At 29.1% G+C, this 19,280-nt stretch overlaps 1 protein-coding gene across 2 annotated transcripts in view; it reads left to right on the top strand.

The window, feature by feature from the left end:
- LOC107454969 (lysosomal cholesterol signaling protein-like) overlaps window positions 1–19,280 on the top strand; it is a 67,433-nt gene that overhangs the window by 33,645 nt on the left and 14,508 nt on the right. For both annotated transcript variants that reach the window (XM_016072342.4, XM_016072345.3), the window contains exons 2-8: window positions 2,470–2,557; window positions 4,455–4,564; window positions 6,469–6,758; window positions 7,931–8,226; window positions 9,236–9,363; window positions 11,300–11,459; window positions 16,954–17,109. In XM_016072342.4, the coding sequence (XP_015927828.1) occupies window positions 2,483–2,557; window positions 4,455–4,564; window positions 6,469–6,758; window positions 7,931–8,226; window positions 9,236–9,363; window positions 11,300–11,459; window positions 16,954–17,109 (1,215 nt within the window). In that variant the 5' untranslated portion in view covers window positions 2,470–2,482. The remainder of the gene's footprint in view (window positions 1–2,469; window positions 2,558–4,454; window positions 4,565–6,468; window positions 6,759–7,930; window positions 8,227–9,235; window positions 9,364–11,299; window positions 11,460–16,953; window positions 17,110–19,280) is intronic.

Genomic DNA, 19,280 nt, shown 5'->3' with positions numbered 1-19,280 from the left:
TTACTAATTTTCTTAATTTAAATTATTTTATCAACCGTTATTCCTACTTTTTTCGGACGAAAATTTATCGCATATGAAAAATAATTAAATGAAAAATTAAAACAATAGACAATAATTTTTATTCTGAAATTCGTAAGCATTTAAGTGTACAAGGATTTTATCGAGGTAAAATTTTTGTTACTTTTTGATTATTAATTTCTTAAAAATAAACTTTTCCTCTGCTTTCAAAATATTCCATGTTGTCTTGCTAAGAATGGATTGTACATCTTATTATTAAGCACCCATTCTGAAATATTCATTTTAATTAATGAATAGAGCTCTATTTCATTAAAAGTCATAAGTTTACGAGCACTTTTGAAAGCCACTGGAAATATAAATAATTATTGATGTATAATAATATAGAATAATTTTCTTTCACCTAATAAAAATATATTAAACAGTACTTACCATGATACCTTAATACCGAGATACTTTTGGTCACTCTGTATTGCCATTCGATACACTTTGTGCAAAAAACTACTTAAAGTAACACATTAAAATATTTTTTATTCAATAAAAACAACATATTATGTAAGTTAAATATATTATTTTCTCAACATGCGCCTGAATTTTTTAAAAATTAATTTGTACCAAAACATTAAAAAATAATAAACAAAATCTTGCTAAGTTGTTAAAATAAATTTAGTCTAATTATTTTTTCAACATGATGTATTTAAAAAATAACATTTCAATTGCAATACAACAAAATTAAATACAGTTTTCTTTTCTTGTACCCATTTTACACTTTATAAGAAGAAAACCCTTTATAAGGAAAAAATTTTAAGGTTTTTACCTTGAAAACCTGGAAAAATCAGGAAATTTGAAACCTGATTTGAGTGGCATCCCTATTATTAAATTATTAATAAAAAGCATAGGATGAAGTTTTATATTTTATGACCAAACTACATTTCATACATAAACACTAACGAAATTTTCAATTTATACTTTTCTGTTTTTGTCATATATATATTTTTAATGCGATTTTTAATGCTTAATTTGTTGCATATATAAAAAAATTCTTTACATTTATAGAAAAGGAAAATAATTAACTCTGCTCAAAACAGCCGCAAACATATTTTTTGTAGTATTAGTAGTAAGTCACACATGAGGCTTGAAAAATAAAGCTTTTAACTGTTCAAAATATTTCTGTATACCAAGTATTTTTTGAGGAAATTATGTGTCGAACTTCTGTAAATTAAAGACATGAAAATATCTCTTAATCTGCTCTTATATAACTCATAGTATTAATTGTTTTCATCAAATCATCGATTAAGCTCATAAAATATTCCATTTCGCAGTAATATTACATAAAATGTTATTTTACTTAATATTATTCCATTTTGATGCTTAATACCATAACATATTTTACCTATATTATTTTTATTGAATTCTCAAATGTATGATCAATAAACTAAATTTAAGTGCTCACATGTTATATTGCTATATTTGAATTATAATATGTATAAAAGAAGTCAGTAAAGGTCAACTTTGAATCAAAGCTAGTCTTTTTAATAAAAAATGGACGTCCTGCCCTCTTTTTCAGAAAAGGCCGTTTTTTTAAACCCTTATTTTCACTGATTTCATCTTCACACTAATTCTTTTCATCTTTTTACAGTTTTTGTCTCGAATAATTAAAACTTTCAAAGCATGGAAGGCATTATTTTTTACTCATAAATCATGAATTTATAAAAAAGAAAGAAAAAGAAAATAAATACGCAAAATCTAGAGTATAGGCAAATATAAATTTCTCAAACCTTAAATTAAACTGTAAAATATTTTTAAAAATGCCACAACCTCATAATATAAAACTACAAGTTGTAGTTATTAATTTCCAACAGTGATCTGAAAACTCTTGAAAATATTTTTGTGCTAAAATTTACTTCTATACTGAACCATAAAAATTTCAGAAATTTTTTTAAAAGACCCTTTCTCAAAATGCTTTACAGTTCTAAAGTTCTTAATTTCTTCAACATCTTTAAACCTTGGTCCTTTCTCAAATTTTTCAGTTTCATAAGCAAAAATTCTGCAAGAGATTTGTTCGAAAATTATGGCGAATAATCCATCATCACTACCCCGAAACCAATCGATTTGACGAATTAACACAGCTTAAGGTTATCGAAATCATTTAGAGAGCCAGAATGAAAAAGCATCTCTAAGGAGGACTTATTTTTCTAAATAGGTGTGTGATTCACATAAGATATTCATGAATTATGATATCACCCTGGATAAATACTAGTCACACCTTGTAGCATGCACAAAAATAAGTTAACGCGTTTAGATTTAAACTACTTCAGGAATAAGATATTTTGTTAAGGGTTCATATAATGAATTTTAAAATAAATTTTTCTTCTCATCTGACTTTGGTTAAAAATTTCTTCCTATCGAATATGGTTTTATCTGATGAATTTAATGAGTATATTTTTTTTTCAGCTTCACATAATTCATGTTTTCTCAAGTGACCCAGATTGGGTCAATATACCAAATACCGCCTGCTATAGATTCACTACAATGGTGCAAGGTGAGTAAAATTATTACATAATTTACACGGATATGTAATAACTACACTGTAAGAAATTCCGGATCAAATTACGGTTATCGGAACTCGGGGTGCCGATACTTTTTACCATAAAATCCATTTTTATCGGAACTTGCTACGGAGCAAAAAATCAGACATACCGTAATACTTACAGGAATAATTATCATAAAATCACTGAATCACTCTAATTAAATAAATATTACTATAAAATTTACGGTATAATATTTACCATAAAAATGTATTCTACAGCGAATTTTATTTTATCTATGATTCACCCAAAGTGCTGGTACTTTTAACGTAATTTGATCCGAAATTTTTTATTGTATAAATCTAAACAGACATTGGAATTGTAATAATATTATTATTGCATGCATCTGTATCTATAGAAATAAAAAAGGACAATCAATGCAACAGCTTAAGTCATTTTAAAAAAATAATTTTATTAATTGACTTCATATAACAAAGTTTTTGCAGCATAATGTTTTTTCTGTGCCAAATTTTCTTTTATTATATGTATTAACTTTCATAAACATATATTTATAAAGTTTTGTTCATAAGTATATTTTAATCATGTGAATCTGTTTAATTTAAAAAGAAAACATACTTTATAAACTGTGTGATTTAAATGGCCACTTGAACTTTTTATTTTTCTAGAAGCAAATGGCTTAAAATGAAAATATATAACCACCTGATAATTGAAAAATAATTAAATACAACATGTTTTAAGCTATTCTGTAATTTTCATAATTGCCTGAATCGTCTCTTGAAATCTTATACATTTTTGGTTTCTTCGATGCATAGAAATTAACATGTTTTACGTGAAACAAAGAAGTTAGAACAGTTGACATTTCTTCCACAAAATGAATATTTTCGCCATTAAAATTTTGCAAATCTCAGTTGACAAGGTCAGGTGAATACGAATGACTCTATTACGCAATATCTGGTGGGGAAAAAATAAAAAATTAACTATTTGTTTTTCATTGATCAAATGTTGACACTTTGCTTGTATTTCAACATCAAAAATTTCTCATAGTGTTTCAGAGAATTATTTTAGAACATAATCTTCTGAAATCTCACCAACATGTGTATCACACATATTTATTTTTTTCCTTATAAAATTTAGATCGAGCAGCAACTTTTGAGATTAATTCATAAATATTTTTCGAATATAAGTATGCTTTTAAAGAAGGTAATTAATAACTAATTATTTTTGGAGTTTTACTTCATACTGTTCTTCATACTTTGTACTGTTACTTCATACTTTGGAGTTTTACTTCATACTGTTTAAACTCAACTTTTCCAAACAGTCAAAAGTATTTAAGGTTATTTTCAAGAGATGACCAAATCATTTTGCAGAAAGAAATTTAATCATTATTAACTCACAAAGCTTGTAAAATGTGAAAGAATTTTTATTTTATGTTTTCTCTTGTTTAAAGTCACATGAAATCATTAAATGACGTAAACATTATGAGTTGTATTAAGTAAATATTTTTGAATTCGAATATTTGCTAACAGTGCTAAAATTTATTCCCAAAATATTTTCTAAATTCCAGTAATCAGTTAAGACTTTTTAAAAGTACTGATTTTATTATTAGATGACGGTAATTTTTAAAGAAAGAACACATATATGTTAATTAACAGAATTTTGTAATTCCTTATTATAGGTATTAATAGAATTTTTAGAAAATTTAATAATTTTCTGATTGAATAAAAAATGCGTTAATTCAATACTATTAGTACTTTAATAGGCATGTTGTTCAGGATTTAAATCCTATAAAAGTACTGATATATTTTATATTTGGGTAACAGTACTTTTGAAAGGAAAATATGTGTATGTTGAAAAAATCTAATTTGAAAATACCTTTTATTAATGTTTCAGATTGTGCCAAAAGATGTGAATCTCACACTTAGTGTTAACTCACCAGACGATATAGATTTCGATCGTCTGTTACCAACTCTATTTGAAGTATTTGCTATCGTATTTTGTGGGTAGGTGAATAGATCCTATTGTCTGTTATTGTAAAAGAATTTTAAAAGAAAAGAAAGAAAGTTAAAAATTGTAAAAGAAACTACAATTCACATAATCATTTAAAGTAAATATGTATTCTTCTTTCGATTCTATTTTCCTAGCGAAATTGTATAGAATCTCAAAAAATGCTTTCAAGAAGCTGAAGAAAAATTAATTTGATTTAGGAAACTGACATCATTTTATATCTGTCTTACCTCATCATTCATATATGGAAGGAAAATACAGCCCATCATAAGGATTCAATTCTTGAATCCTTATGACCGTGGTCCGAGCGGTCACCGTGTGCAGCTGGAGGTGCTTCTCTATTATGAACTGGCTGTTTCGCGTGCATTTGTACCAGTGATTTTTTCTATCTAAATTAGGTTAATTTTATGTTAGTTTTATGTTTTATAATAATTAAGCCTAAAATTGCATTCAAATAGGCTGTTGTAGTGTAATACTGATTTGGCAACCCAATAGGCAAGCTTAGAGAACCGTAGGCGAGTTCAAGTTAATAAACTACGAGTAAAATAGCTATTCCAGTATCTGTTTGAATTAAATTTTTAACAGTTATCCTTATCAAATTTAAAATTAACATGAAATTTAGAAATTTATAGAAATATGGAATTACCGATTCAAATGTGCACGAGTAGCCCCTCTATAAATAGAAAAACCCTAGTGATGCACAATGACATTGCCGACCATAGTAATCGAGACACTGAACTTCACTGCATTCAAATGCCAGTCAAGTGTGCTTAAATGCTTGTCATAAGTAAAATAACGTGAATGCCCAAAATATGTTTGAAGCAAATGAGGATAAAACAAAGAGAAATATTATCAACGAATAGAATTGAAAAACGCAATAAATGAATAACAAAATAACAATAAAAAAAAAACGAAGTAGCCGAGAGGGGTGCAGTTTATGCAATCTTAAGAAGGCGCTAGGTTTTGTAACTAAACCTTGAGCATTGAGTGAATAAAACAGGCTTTAAAGGTTTATTTCTCTGTTCTAGACTCATATATATACTTTCAGCGGTGAAATTCCCGATGGGATTTATTTCACTAAGTGAAGTTAAAGTTTTCAGTTTTGGTATTAACTCCAAACAATATTATGTAAATTTATGTAAACCCATTTAATAAGTTTTGAAGCAATCTTAATGATATAATGAGTTTCTGTGCTCAGTAATAAAATTTTCGGCTACAACTTTTCCTAGACTCTTTTCTGAGTGTATTCTGAGTCAATTTCCTTGAAGTCTTCGACTCTCTCAGACTCTGTTTCCTAGAGCAAATTTTTCAGCTTTGTAAACAAAATAAATAATTGCCTGCAGATGATACTTACGACTCATGACTTATTAGAATTTAAAAAATACAGTATAGTAAAATTACGTGCACATATAAATACTTTAACATTAATAAAAGTTTCTAAAATACCAATCCTGTTCACTGAAGACATTCTAGATTTAGAGAGCTGTTATTATTTACACTCAGTTAACCTTCTGTACAGAAGTTATTTCTAGGTGTTAAAAAAATATTCTCAGTGTAAGATCAAGTTTCCCTTAGAAAATGCGTTACATTCTTTAACATGCAATGCCGGGAAGCCCGTTTTGATCCAGCACGAGGTTGGAAAAATTAAGCATTCTTTATACTCTGATTTCCTTTCGTTTTAGTTCTAAAACATAAAAATGTGCTGAAGCGAACAATATTCGAGGACATCGATGACATCTAAATATCAGTTACATCGATATTTAAGAACCTGCTTCAAAAGATTACTTAAAAATTTATTCGAAATTTTCATAGCATAGCATAAGAGTGCATTGCGGCAGGTAGAAATTGACTCAATCACTAAATCAACCGCAGAATTGAATTTAGTTCTTTTTCATTTCAGTTTTCTAGCCGGACGATGCAACCTCATTTCAGCGACAGACATCAAAGGTCTGAACGACTTCACAACTTATTTTTCATTGCCTCCTCTAATCTTCCTGAACTTAGTAACCATCAATTTCTACCATGTCAACTGGCTTTTCATTCTGGGGATCCTCCTCGGTAAAATCGTAGTTTTCTTACTAGTAGCTGTTGTTACAGCATCTGTGCAGAGACCAACTAACTTGTCCTATGCTGGTATTTATGGCATCTTCTGCACACAAGGGAACGATTTTGGTCTTGCTTATCCTATAGGTAAGGATCATATTTGCGTTACGTGTTTTTTTCTTAGCTACAAATCTACAAATGGATAGTACATGTACAAAGTTTATTGGAATTCAATATGTTCTAAAATATGTTTTACTAGCTAAAAAATTGAAATCCATTCATTATTTAAGCTGAAATTAAAAAAAACAATGAATATCTCTGTATTAAAAAATTGTAAGGGCCGCCAATGTTTTTGGTGCTCAACTTTTCGTTACAGTCTGTTTTGATGCGCAAAAGCTATAAGACTCATAAACTTAATATTACGAAGGTGTGTCGAAAATGTATAAGGAAAATGAAAAAATAAAAAAATTAACATTCGATTATTAATTCGAGAATTATTAACAGTTAGATTTGTATCGAAAAATATCATGTGGGCCACTCTGCAGGCCACATAAATACAGCTACAAAGTTGAAATTTGAAGTGATGAAAAATCCATCTTTGTTTATGAATTATCACGGGTTTTTATCGAAATTTCGATTTGTTCGATAGTTATTGCAATTTTAAGTGATTTTTCTCACAATTTGTTTTACGTTACAGTTTGTTTTGAGGATGTAGGAAAATGTACAAGTAGTAAAACAGAACAAAAAATTGAACTGAAATATCCAGAAGTACTGAAATGGAAAAGTCTTTCACAGCTGTACAAAAGTTGTTACTGCTCGCTTAGGATGTATCACATCCACTGCATTCACAATGCCTTTTTTACATAGATTTCTAACTGTTTCAATGATTACAATACAAACCTTTCTCAGTGGGAAATACTTAAACTCTTTGATGGAAATAAAAACTCACACGGAAAAGCCTGGGAGTTAAAGGAAGGAAAAATGTTTCAAGTCGCATGAAAGATATGGAAAGGTTGTGGAATAACTTTGATATAAGGAACATACATTAAAACTGAAAAGTGCGGCAATTCAGTTAATGCACCAAAGCCATTTATCGTCGAAAGTCTATCACGATGTAAAAAGGTAAAAATTGTATTTTATTTTAACTTATAATCAACTTCCAAATAACGTTCAGGTGTTATAAAAACAATTTTGAAAGAATATCCGGTTTGTTTCTTTCAGAATCGGCACTCATTTTCTGGAACTGTTCAATACTTTTCTTATACTATTGTTCTCTTTTTTTAAATATATCTAAGAAATTGTATTTTAATTTTTTTTAGTTGCATCACTATATGGTAGCAAGCGGCCACTATATCCGGGATATATGTATCTCATCGCTCCCACCTCTCTTCTTTTCTTAAATCCCATGGGATTTATTTTGATGGAAGCTCAAAAGAATAAGAACGCTGCTATTGAAGATCCTAAGGGACATATGGGTGGAACTGTTCTAAAAACAGTGAGCAATGTATCTTGGAACATTATCAAGAATCCTATAGTCTTTGTCACACTCCTTGGTGTTTTTGGCAATTTTTTATTTCATGGTGGGTTGCCAAGTGTACTTTTTGGCATACTGCAGGTAAGCAATTTTATGACTTAAATTTCTGAATTTGTGCACACTTTATCCATAATATCGTTACTTTGAACGATACTATCACTCAAATTTGCAACAACTTTACAGCATTTTCAGAAAACTGTTTGAAATTTGAATCATAATGCGGGTAACTGGAACCATGCGAATTTTCTGGAGCATCAATTATATACTAAACGGTACTATGTTTCCATTTAGATAGAATCATTGTAACTCGTAAACAAATTAAACAGCAGTTATATTGTTGAGCTTAGTATCATAATAAAGCTATAGTACATTTTAACAATATTTTGCCTCAACAAACTCTAAAATGTTTAGCCATACACTAAGAAAAAATGGTCAAAACTATCAAAAATTTGTAAAATTTGCCGTGTTTCTGGCTTTATGTTACCACCGAAAAGAAGGATAATTTTTAACGAAGCGAAGGATGATGATTTTGGAAAAATTAACAATAGAATTTGGTTTTAAAATCTGCGTTAAAATTTGGTATGTGAAGTCAAATCTGGTCATTTTATCCTACTTCAGAGCATGGAATAGAAAATCATTAAATCGGTTAAATTTACTTTCGAGTTTTTTTTTTTACTAACTGTGTAGCAATAAGAACTATGATTTTGAAGCAGAATTTCCGGTACACCGTTACCACATGAACTGAAAAATTACCAAAATAATTTAAATACCGTTGAATTTGTTGGATTTTATTACCAGAATTATGTTTTTTCTTTCTTTTTTTTTTAATGGAATTGTCAATACCAGACAGTACGGTAATTTCACCAAAATTTTTTTCTCGTGTATGCGCAATAAAAGCCAGAAAGCTTATAAAAATATTACGAAAAATTTACGAATCACTAATTTGCATAATAATGCTATACAACGTAACATCTTATTTAGTGGGTATAAGAATATGAATAATATTATGGATCAGTTTGCATCAATATTTTAATAACGTAATTTTAAAATATTCTTCAGCTATTTTTTTTTTGTATCGTTTTCCGTTTAGATATTGTCGTCAGCTTTTTCTGGAGCAGTTTTATTTCTACTAGGATTTTCTGTAGCTAGAACTGGTGAATCAAAATATTCGAAAAAAGAAGGCCTCCTAATACCATCGGTTTTATTGATTACTAAAATGTAAGTTGGAAGTTTTATTACTTATTTAGAAAAAATGTTTTCTTACCTATCTGAATTTTACGTGATAACATTGTTGACATAGCATGAAAAATTTTAATTTTGTAAATCAAAAACAACGATATTGCTTTGTTCAAGAGACTCATGATTTAAATAACGTGGCATTTTAACACTACATTTCTTTTTTGTATATTGTTTTACTATATTTATGTAATTTGTATGAAAATTTACCAGCAATAAAAATATGGCGTACATCTCATATTTTTTTCTGCTAACCACCTTAAGCGTGAGGAATTTTAAAGCGCTTAGTAATATTCAATCGACTACAATGAATAAAATGAATTGTTTACTTTTTTTACAACGTTTTACACAATACCTATATTTTTTTCTAATAGATCAATCTTTTTATTCATTCGAAAGACTCAACTAAAACTATTACGTTATCTCTCCGAATTTCAACTAAAACGACTTTAAACTAAACTAAAATAACTATTTTCGTAAAGTTCAGAAGAAAACCTAGTAAAATTTTTAACACAAGTGTACTAATAGAAATTTCTTGGAAAAAATAGTAAATGATAATTCATTTAAATGTTATTTCACCAAAGTCAATCAAAATAATCAAATAACTATAATAAGATGGCATTCAACAGTGAGAAAAATTGTTTATAAACTACTCTCTCTTAATACTGTCATCAACTAATACTATAATCAATTGGAATTTTATTGCACCATCTAGGCCCACGTATGTAAACCATTTAGTTCCTTTAAACTGGGTACATATTAGAGCAGAGAGGGCTAAACTGCAAATTTCATGAGCGACAGAACTGGGTTTCGAGTCCCATCTTTGACCCCACACTATATCTTCCGTTCCCTTTAACTCATGAAGAGTTTCCATTGTTTTGCACTCCCTAATTAGTAACCCTGGACTATTGGAATACGATACTTAACGCAAAAAGCCTAGTCTTTCCCATCTCTTACGATAGGTGTATAAACCAGATAAACTAATTAAATCACATTCTACGGTTCCTTTAATAAAACACAACTCAACCACAACTAAATTTCTTTTCATGATTTTGAAACCATGCTAGTTGTAAATGGTTTAAAAAACAGTATAGTTTCTAATTTATTGTTTTTTTTTAAATCATACCAGTTGTAAGCGGTTTCAAAACCGTAATAGTAAAAAATGCTCTTTGACGTAAACTGGATGGATGGTTAATTGGATGGACTGGAATTAGAACGAAAATTCTAAAATTTTATGGAAATTGCTGAACACTCTCATAAAAAGCTTTTCAAGGTTAGAACGATAATTTTAGTATTTTAAGCCTGAATGTATAGGAAATTTTTTTGATACATGAGTAAAGCGTTAAATTGGACCATGGTACCATTGAAGTTATCATATTACAGTGCAAAAGTACAAAAAGGTTCATAAATATAAAAAAGATTAGCTCACACTATAATATGGTTCAAAATCTTTGGCTCAACACCGTGTTAAGGTTGCACCTTATTTTTCAAGATACTGTGATTTTTATGTCTATATTTACATATACATAGATATACATCACTTAAATTATCTTACTCGCGTGAGATCTGCAAGACTAATACATACGCAGGACAATGTAAATTTATTCATTAAAAATAATTTTAATAAATAGTATCAATTCATGTTTACTACGCTATTTATATAGAACAGTGCAAAGTTGTTCATAATTTTTTTTCTCTCCATAATTTCGAAATTAATGTTCATAATTTTTTTTATACACCGATTTATACGGTAAATTAAAGTCGTAACGCTATCTATTTGCATAAGATTTAAGAAGTAGTAAGGAAGATGTATAGAAATATATCATTTTGAAGTTAACTAAGTTAACAATTAATATCATTTTGATGACAACAATTATTACTTTTTAAATTATGTGATTTCTTAATTTTATAAAAATAGGATCGTATCTCCATTAATAATCAGAAGTTGCGTTTCTATGTTATGTGCCGGAGCATCTGATGTTGAAGATTTGGCAGACTTTGGATTTTTATACGGCATGGTCCCAACAGGCCCAATTGTTATGTTATTTGCAGCAGAATACGGATTGAGAACAGAAATGGTAAGCTATCTTTCGATTTTTATCACTAACATACTTGGATAATTCAGATAGCTTGGGACATTTGACACGTATTATAAAATTATATAAATAATAATAATACATAATAATTTTTATTATTTATCTAGTGAAATAAAAATTGTTGCGAAAGTTATACTGAATTGCACAGTAAAAAGTTCCGGATGCACCAGCATTTATAATGCTGGTACTTAATATAGATATGGGATTATGAAATTTTTATACGAATTTCCTTTCAATGAATATAATATTTTGCGAACATATTTGCATGAGGCTCTTTTTTTTAAAAAAGATCTAATTTATCTTAAATACATTTTTACAGCCGGCCAGGTGGCCGAGCGGTTAGCGCGCCTGACTATTAAGTCATTGGTGGCGGGATCGAATCCCACTCTGGGCATGGATGCTTCTCTCTCTCTTTGTGCTGTTGTGTGTGTGTGATGTGTGAATGTGGCCCACCCTATAAGTGGGTTTTGTGGCAGTGTGGCGTGGGCAACGTTGCTCGCCTCCGTGACTTTGATTCACAGGTGTCCACTGGGTAACGCTAAATGAGTAACAATTCCGGCATCTTCATAGGCGAAGATTAAAATTCAGTGCCTGCCATTAGAAAAAAAACATTTTTACTGGAATATGTAACGGAACAAAAAATCTGATACAGCGTAATTTTTACTACAAAAATCCTTGTAAAATCATTGAATGACTCTAAATTAAATCAACATTACTGCAAAAATTACGGCATAATATTTTATGGTAAAAATGGATTTTACGATAAAATGGATTTTATAGATGATGCACTCAAAGGAGGGGGGGGGGGTACTTCGTAATTTGCTCCGGAATTTTTTACAGTGTACTCGTTTTATAAGTTCCTGTTCAACTTGTGATAATTTTATTATTACGTGTTGAACAGAACTGGCGTTGAACAGCTGCCCCGATTCTGAGTTTACGACTATCAATGTTCATCTCTGCTGTCTTTTAATTTTGGACTGAACCCAGGAGACAAAGGCACTCCTGAATCAAGCATGGGGATAAACTATCCTTCGTGGGGAACTTTTTGATGGAATTAACCAACTTTTGCCTTATTTTTATTTAAGAAATGAATGTTTATTTGTGTTTTTAAAATAAGTAAGAGAAAACATATTGCATCTGCGAAAATAATAAATGGGATAGGTTTTTAATTAAATGCTAGCAAAACGTGATGAACTGAAGATTAATTTTATTTATGTTTTAATTATAAAAAATTGTTTATAGTTGATTAAAAAATATTTTCAAATTCAGCTTATATCACTTAATACAATTGTTCACTTATTAAACGAATGGGTGTTCCCCAAGAAAATAAAATAAAGACTATCATTTATTTCAAACTATAAACATTTATTGTATGAAGTGAGTATCCTTTATTTAATGCAATAAATATTTTTTTTCAATATCTTTTATTTCATAGAACTTATAACATTTAACTGTGAGCAATGCAATCTATATTTATGAATCAGAAATCGCTGAAAATTTATCATACAATATAAAATAAAATTTTCCTACGAAAAGTTAAATAAACTATAAATACTTTGAAAAGACAAAATTGATTAATTTTTCTATTTTACCCTATTCTGCTTTTAAAGAAATGGTTAAAAAACATAACGCTGCGAAAAAATAATGAACTTTATGTGAGTTAGACATGCTGAATAGTCGTCTAGCCGGTATAATTGAATCCTAATCATGTGAACAAAATCCACATAAAAAGTTTTATTTTCATGGGTATAGGAATAGAAAAAATTGTGAAATTTAAGAGAAAAAAAAATGAAAAGGAAAAAAAGAAAAAGAAAAGGAGCTTGAAGGCATAAAATGCGCTCCCCTTTTTCTAAAGCAAGCTTTTTTAATTAAAGGTGAAAAATTATCTTTTGTCTAAAAGAAAGCAGAACTACAGAACGCAATTTTCACTATTTTTTACTCAGTGTAGCTTCAAAGTTTCTTTCCGATTTTTAACAAATAACTTTATAAACTACTGAAAACAAAAATGTAAAGACACGTTTCATTTGTATAGTGAACAAATTCGATCAAGTTAACTATCTATAAAATTAAAAGAAAAAGTAACTGGGATCAATTTGTGTGAATTTAGAATCACACTAGAACAGTTTGTCCTAGAGTGCTGAAATTTGGGCTTCGGGGTTTAGTACACCATCCTAAAAACCATTGAGAAACGAATTTTTCTTTTATTGGTTTTGCATTACTCATTATTGCAATTTAAATTACATATGCTTTTCCAGCAATTTTTAAAGCACAACGAGATGCACACGGCGAAAACAATTATGATAAAATAACCGTACTGTATGGTAGTAAAATTTCTGATTAAAAAAAAACCATGATTCTGGTAAATAAAATCAAAATATACGATATTTAAACCATTTATTTGGTAATTTTTCCATTCATATGGTAACGGTATACCAGAAGTTCTGGTTTTCGAAACAGTTCCTATTGCCACTCATTTAGCAACAGATACAAAACTGAAAAATAAATTTAATCGAGAAAAATGGGTTTTATGCCATGCTCTAAAGTATCGTGATAAAATTTCCAAATTTTACTTCGTATATCAAATTTTATCACGTATTACAAAACCATATTTTATTGTCAATTTTACCAAAGTGCTCCGGTAAAAATTACTAAGCTTTTTGGTGTTTCCATAAGATCCAGAAATACGGTAAATTTTAAATTGTGGCTGTTTCGAAAAAAAAATTTCTCAGCTCATTAAAAAAAAATTACTAACAAAAAAGGAAGAAGGAAATTGTTTTAAAAAACTTTAGCATTAGTTTTTCCTCTTAACTAAAATATGTTGTTAACTTATTAATGCTGTAAGTTAAAATAGTTCTGAAATAAACACAACCATGTGTTATAAGTAGTGCGAAAATTGGCACTACATCTCTTATTGTAGGCATTTGAATATACGTATGTTATTTTTTTTCTTTATTTCCAATGAGCTGCACAATCGGTCTTGCCGATGAACAGACCTAGTGCGTAATCCAGAGGTGGTATCCACTCTTTCAGGACCACCACAATGGGTGAGAAACTGTTGGTCATGTTAATTTGGACGTCTAGTTTCTGCCACACTAGATGGCAGCACCGAGACTCTATTTCGATGCTAAAGTGAACTAGGAATTCAATTTTGCCGGAAATGTTAAGAGCCAATAAGGCGCTCCAGGAATCTTTTACATGCCGCATAATCATACGACATGGCCGCTGACGACTTTCTGCATCCCGAAAATCCGGTGTCTGGGCCGGGGATCGAACCCGCAGACTTGGGCTCAGAAGGCCGACGACAAACCAACTGCGCTGAATATATGAACCACTGAATATATGTTATAAATACAGCATTATTGTTCTTATCTATCGCTAACTGAATAAAATTCGCGTAATATTTGGAGTGAAAACTACAGCTTTAAGTAATTTATAACTCAAAACAGTCAAATAATTTTTTACGTATTTTTTTTCTTGAACTTAAAATGCACTTGCAAAATCTTATCCAGTTTATTTATAAACCTTGTTACATAACATAAAAATGCTTCTTATATAACATTAAAGAATACACGAAATGAAACAATGAACGAAAGCGATACTTGTTTTTAAGTTGCGTTTTAAGTAAAGCTGTGCACGAAATTATTCTCTTCATCAAAACAATGTTTGATTTAGTATAAAAATAACCTAAATATATCTCCTCAATAATGACGCACTATATAAGTTATTTTTGAAATAATTCTTGGAAAATTAAAAAGGCGTAATTGAAGATAAATATTCTATTCTCTCATGCGACAGTTCTAGGAAATTCCACGCATTAGCTATTGTTTCGACGATTTATATAACTTTTCATTTCCTGTATCTATTAAAGTAGGCGAAAGTTATGAAGATGTTCAGTAATTTATAAACGTTTCATCCCTTAATGTGCCTCATTGAAAAATATAAAGATTATCTTTTTAAATGTAAATAAAATTATAAAATGTCAAAATTAAAATCGATTTAATGAGTTTTCTGTTATGTAGCTTTAATTGATAACTACTCATAAAACATAGTTACGAACTCAAAACCTGTATGAATGAGTAATAAATAGTTGCTCTTTTATATATTTTAGTTAATGTTTACGAAATATTTGGCCTCATAACTAATGACTAAATTTTTTCAAGAGCTACTAAAAGACAATTTAGGGAAAGCCCGAAAGGAAGTTTCTGTTAGCCTTAGTGGAATTTTATACCTGTTCAATCAATAAAATTATTAAGAAATAGAAAATTAGAAAATATTACATTATTCTCCAGTTATGTATATATATTTTTTTAATTCTAAAATGGAGTCACGTAATTTGGCATATGTTCAGACAACTGCATTTGTTTATTTATGTAATATCATAGCACGTCAAGTCATTTAACAAGATAATATGTTAACAACACATTAACGAATTATTTTTTTCATTTAAGACTATTATCTTCTAATTTTATAACATAAAAAAGTAAGCATTTATATTTTCGATAAGAAATAATGTAAAATTAGCTTCGAAATATTACACAACTTATTACAATAACTTGTTGCCCAAAATAATACCTGAATGCGTCGTTTCTTATTAACATTGGAAAGACTGAAAGAAAGAAACATATTAGAGACTTCGTCATTAAAATTCCATTGTATCACATTTGATTTGATTAACGAGAATACTTGATTAAATGGAGCACTGACTTTTCAATTACATTTCTACATTAGTTTCTCAGATAACTCAGTTTATTTTTTTCTCTGAATTATAATTGAGGATGTGTTGAAATACTCTTGTGTTTTAATGAAACTGAGATACTTTATACCCTTTAAAAGGTGTTTTAACCCGAACTTAAGTGAAGTTATAGGGTACCAATCAAAATACTTTAAGGGTCACTTTAGCCCGTCCCGTCATTCTAGGTATAAGGTTCTATACATACGTTCCTATCAGGCTAACACATGAATAATTAAATCGACACTTAAAATTGCATCAACTTGATATTTAAGATCTTCTATTACAAACCAATGGGAACTAGAGTTAAAGGTAAGTCTGAGATCAGATGGCTTGACTGCGTAAAAAAGGATTTCAAAATCCTAAGAATTACTAACTGGAAGACACTCGCAAAGAAAAGAGCAGAATGGAGGAAGGTTCTTGGGAAGCCAATGACCCAGAAAGGGTTGTCATGCCAATAGAAGAAGAAGAAATTAGGAGAAGTCAGAAATACTCAATACTTCAAATAAGTAATTTTTTGAAGTACAGAGTAATAAAAGAATAAAAGTGGGTCAAAATGGTATCTTTCCAGTGTTAAAGTTTTAATAAACATTGTACAAAAAAGTAAGTAAGGGGATTGTACCTTAATGTTGGAAAAAGAACGAATCACTCTAAAATTGGTCGCTGTTTATAAATATTATATAAACTTGTTGAAGTCAGGTAATACATACATAACTGTTCTATTAACAATATTTTTGTCTTTTAAAGATGGCATCAACGATGGTGTTGTGTACTGGACTTTTTGGACCTGTCGTCTTTGTTCTAGCAAGAATGTTATCTTTAAATGTAAAAGGCATTGGAGAGTTTTCTGATGAGCTAAGAGCTACTATGCTTGTATTGAGTATCCTTAGCTTTATATCTTGCGTAAGTATAAATTACCTGTACAAAAAATCACTATAAAAATTTGAATAGCAGACTTACATCATTTCGGGACGAGATATATAAATTCGGATTGACATTACCACCTTATTTAATTTGGTAGCTATACGTGCAACTATTTTCCCGCCAAATAAATACGTTGGTAAATGCATCGAGAGATTTATCATAAAATTATATGTAGAAATAAGTACATAATAACGTAGTTTAACCTTGGATGTAGCGTTTGGAGATCATCTCCATTTTAAAAGACACTAATAGTGTAGGATTTTTTTATTTGATGTCATTAAGCAAAACATAACCTATTTACTATTTTATTATATAGTAAATATTTGTTATTTTATTTAATAGTACCGTCATTCGGGACTACTTTGTGCAGGATTTCGCAGTTTTTGAACTTTGACATGTAAAAAAACTATGTTAATTCAAACTTTAGTAAAATTTATCGATATCATATTCATAACTGGACTCAGACGAGTGAATTTGATAAATATTGGCATTATTTGTATGTAATATTTACGAATAATAAGTCAAAACATACCTTGCACAAAGTAGCCCCCAAATGGGGCTACTTTGCGCAGCGATAGGAATTCGGTTTAATAATCATGTTTTTAGTAAAATATTGATATAAAATTGTTAAAAAAGTTAATTGTTGACATTTTTAAAGACAAAAACATCAAGATATGTAAAGATATTAGTTTGAAAATAATTTTTAGCGTTAAGAAACCATTTTTTTGAAGAATTATTTTCTTAAAAAGAATGTTTATTTCAAAACATTTGAGTTTAAACAAAAGAAAACCATATACATTTTTAAACATTGAAATGGATGAAATTTTAAAAATAATAATTATCACATATTCATTAACATTTATATTATTGTTAAATTTGAACATAACATCCTTGAATGAACATGACAGAACTTGCTCTTCAGTTTCTGTCAAAATTACCCGATGTCCTATAAAATATATTTTTATGTGTTATGTCGTTTGATTAAGTCATTAGAAAAATCTTTGTAGAAGAAAAATAATAGTTTACCAGGAAGTTTCACGTGTTTCTTGTGAATTTTATTAGAGATAGTATTTCTGTGGATTTTGTACTTCCGAGAAGCTTCTGCAATCGACATACCACCAACAACTGCTTGCAAACATTGTTGCAGCTTTTCTAAAGTGTAATCACGGTAGTTTCTCGTTCCAGGTATTTTTTTATAACGTCTGACCATTTTTCTGTCGAAAAAAAAACGAATGAAACTTTGCACAAAGTAGCCCCAAAATGCATTTTTTTTCATTTTCCATTTATTTGTTATTAATTTTCAAATTTTTTTAACGCTAACATGATATAATTGTTTATTAATATATAAATAAAAAATTTTGCACTTACGACAATTTTTTTATCAACGTCTTTGTATTTCACAGTTTCCACGCACACTTTTCGACATCCGACGTCCTCGGAAAGTTGTTGGCATTGGATGAACGAAACACACTCTGAGATTGTTTTAAAATTCGAATAAATGTTTGTAGTAATAGAAGAGACTTCTATCTTCAAATTCCACACATTTTTGAAGTGAAATAAACATAATACTGAATAGCAGCACTTGAAAAATGCCAAATTCGAATTTGCACAAAGTAGCCCCCGCTGCACAAAGTAGCCCCGAATGACGGTAGCTTAAAAAATTTGAACTGTAATTTTTTGTTTTTGCTCTTTTTACATCCAAATTAGACACGGCTCCTTTCTTCATATGCTATAAATAAATATAATAATAAACTAATACACATTTTTCAAAATTTTTTCTTGACAAAACTGATATAAAACATGTAAATAAATCTATTAATAGTATGTATTATATTAATGAAATTTTTATGAAGTGAAATTTCTTATGAGTTTGGGGGGGGGGTAAAAATGTGCTTATAGCTTAATGTCACATCACTTGACCTGTTTTTATTATTAATAATTTTACAGACCATGTAATGTTCATGATATTATCTGTTTTTATAAGTAATAAATTATTTAAAAATTATTTCAAGAAATTAACGGCTGAAACTGAACTTCACGATAAATTTAAATCTACCATGGAAGAAATTCGATAATACATATGTATTTGTGAAATAAAATTATTCAAATAACATGCATTTTTAAAAAATTATTTAATGTCAACAAAAATG

Source organism: Parasteatoda tepidariorum, chromosome 2, assembly GCF_043381705.1.
Source record: "Parasteatoda tepidariorum isolate YZ-2023 chromosome 2, CAS_Ptep_4.0, whole genome shotgun sequence".
NCBI lineage: Eukaryota > Metazoa > Arthropoda > Arachnida > Araneae > Theridiidae > Parasteatoda > Parasteatoda tepidariorum.
The sequence above is the reverse complement of the archived record's forward strand: the minus strand, read 5'-3'. Positions and strand labels throughout refer to the sequence as shown.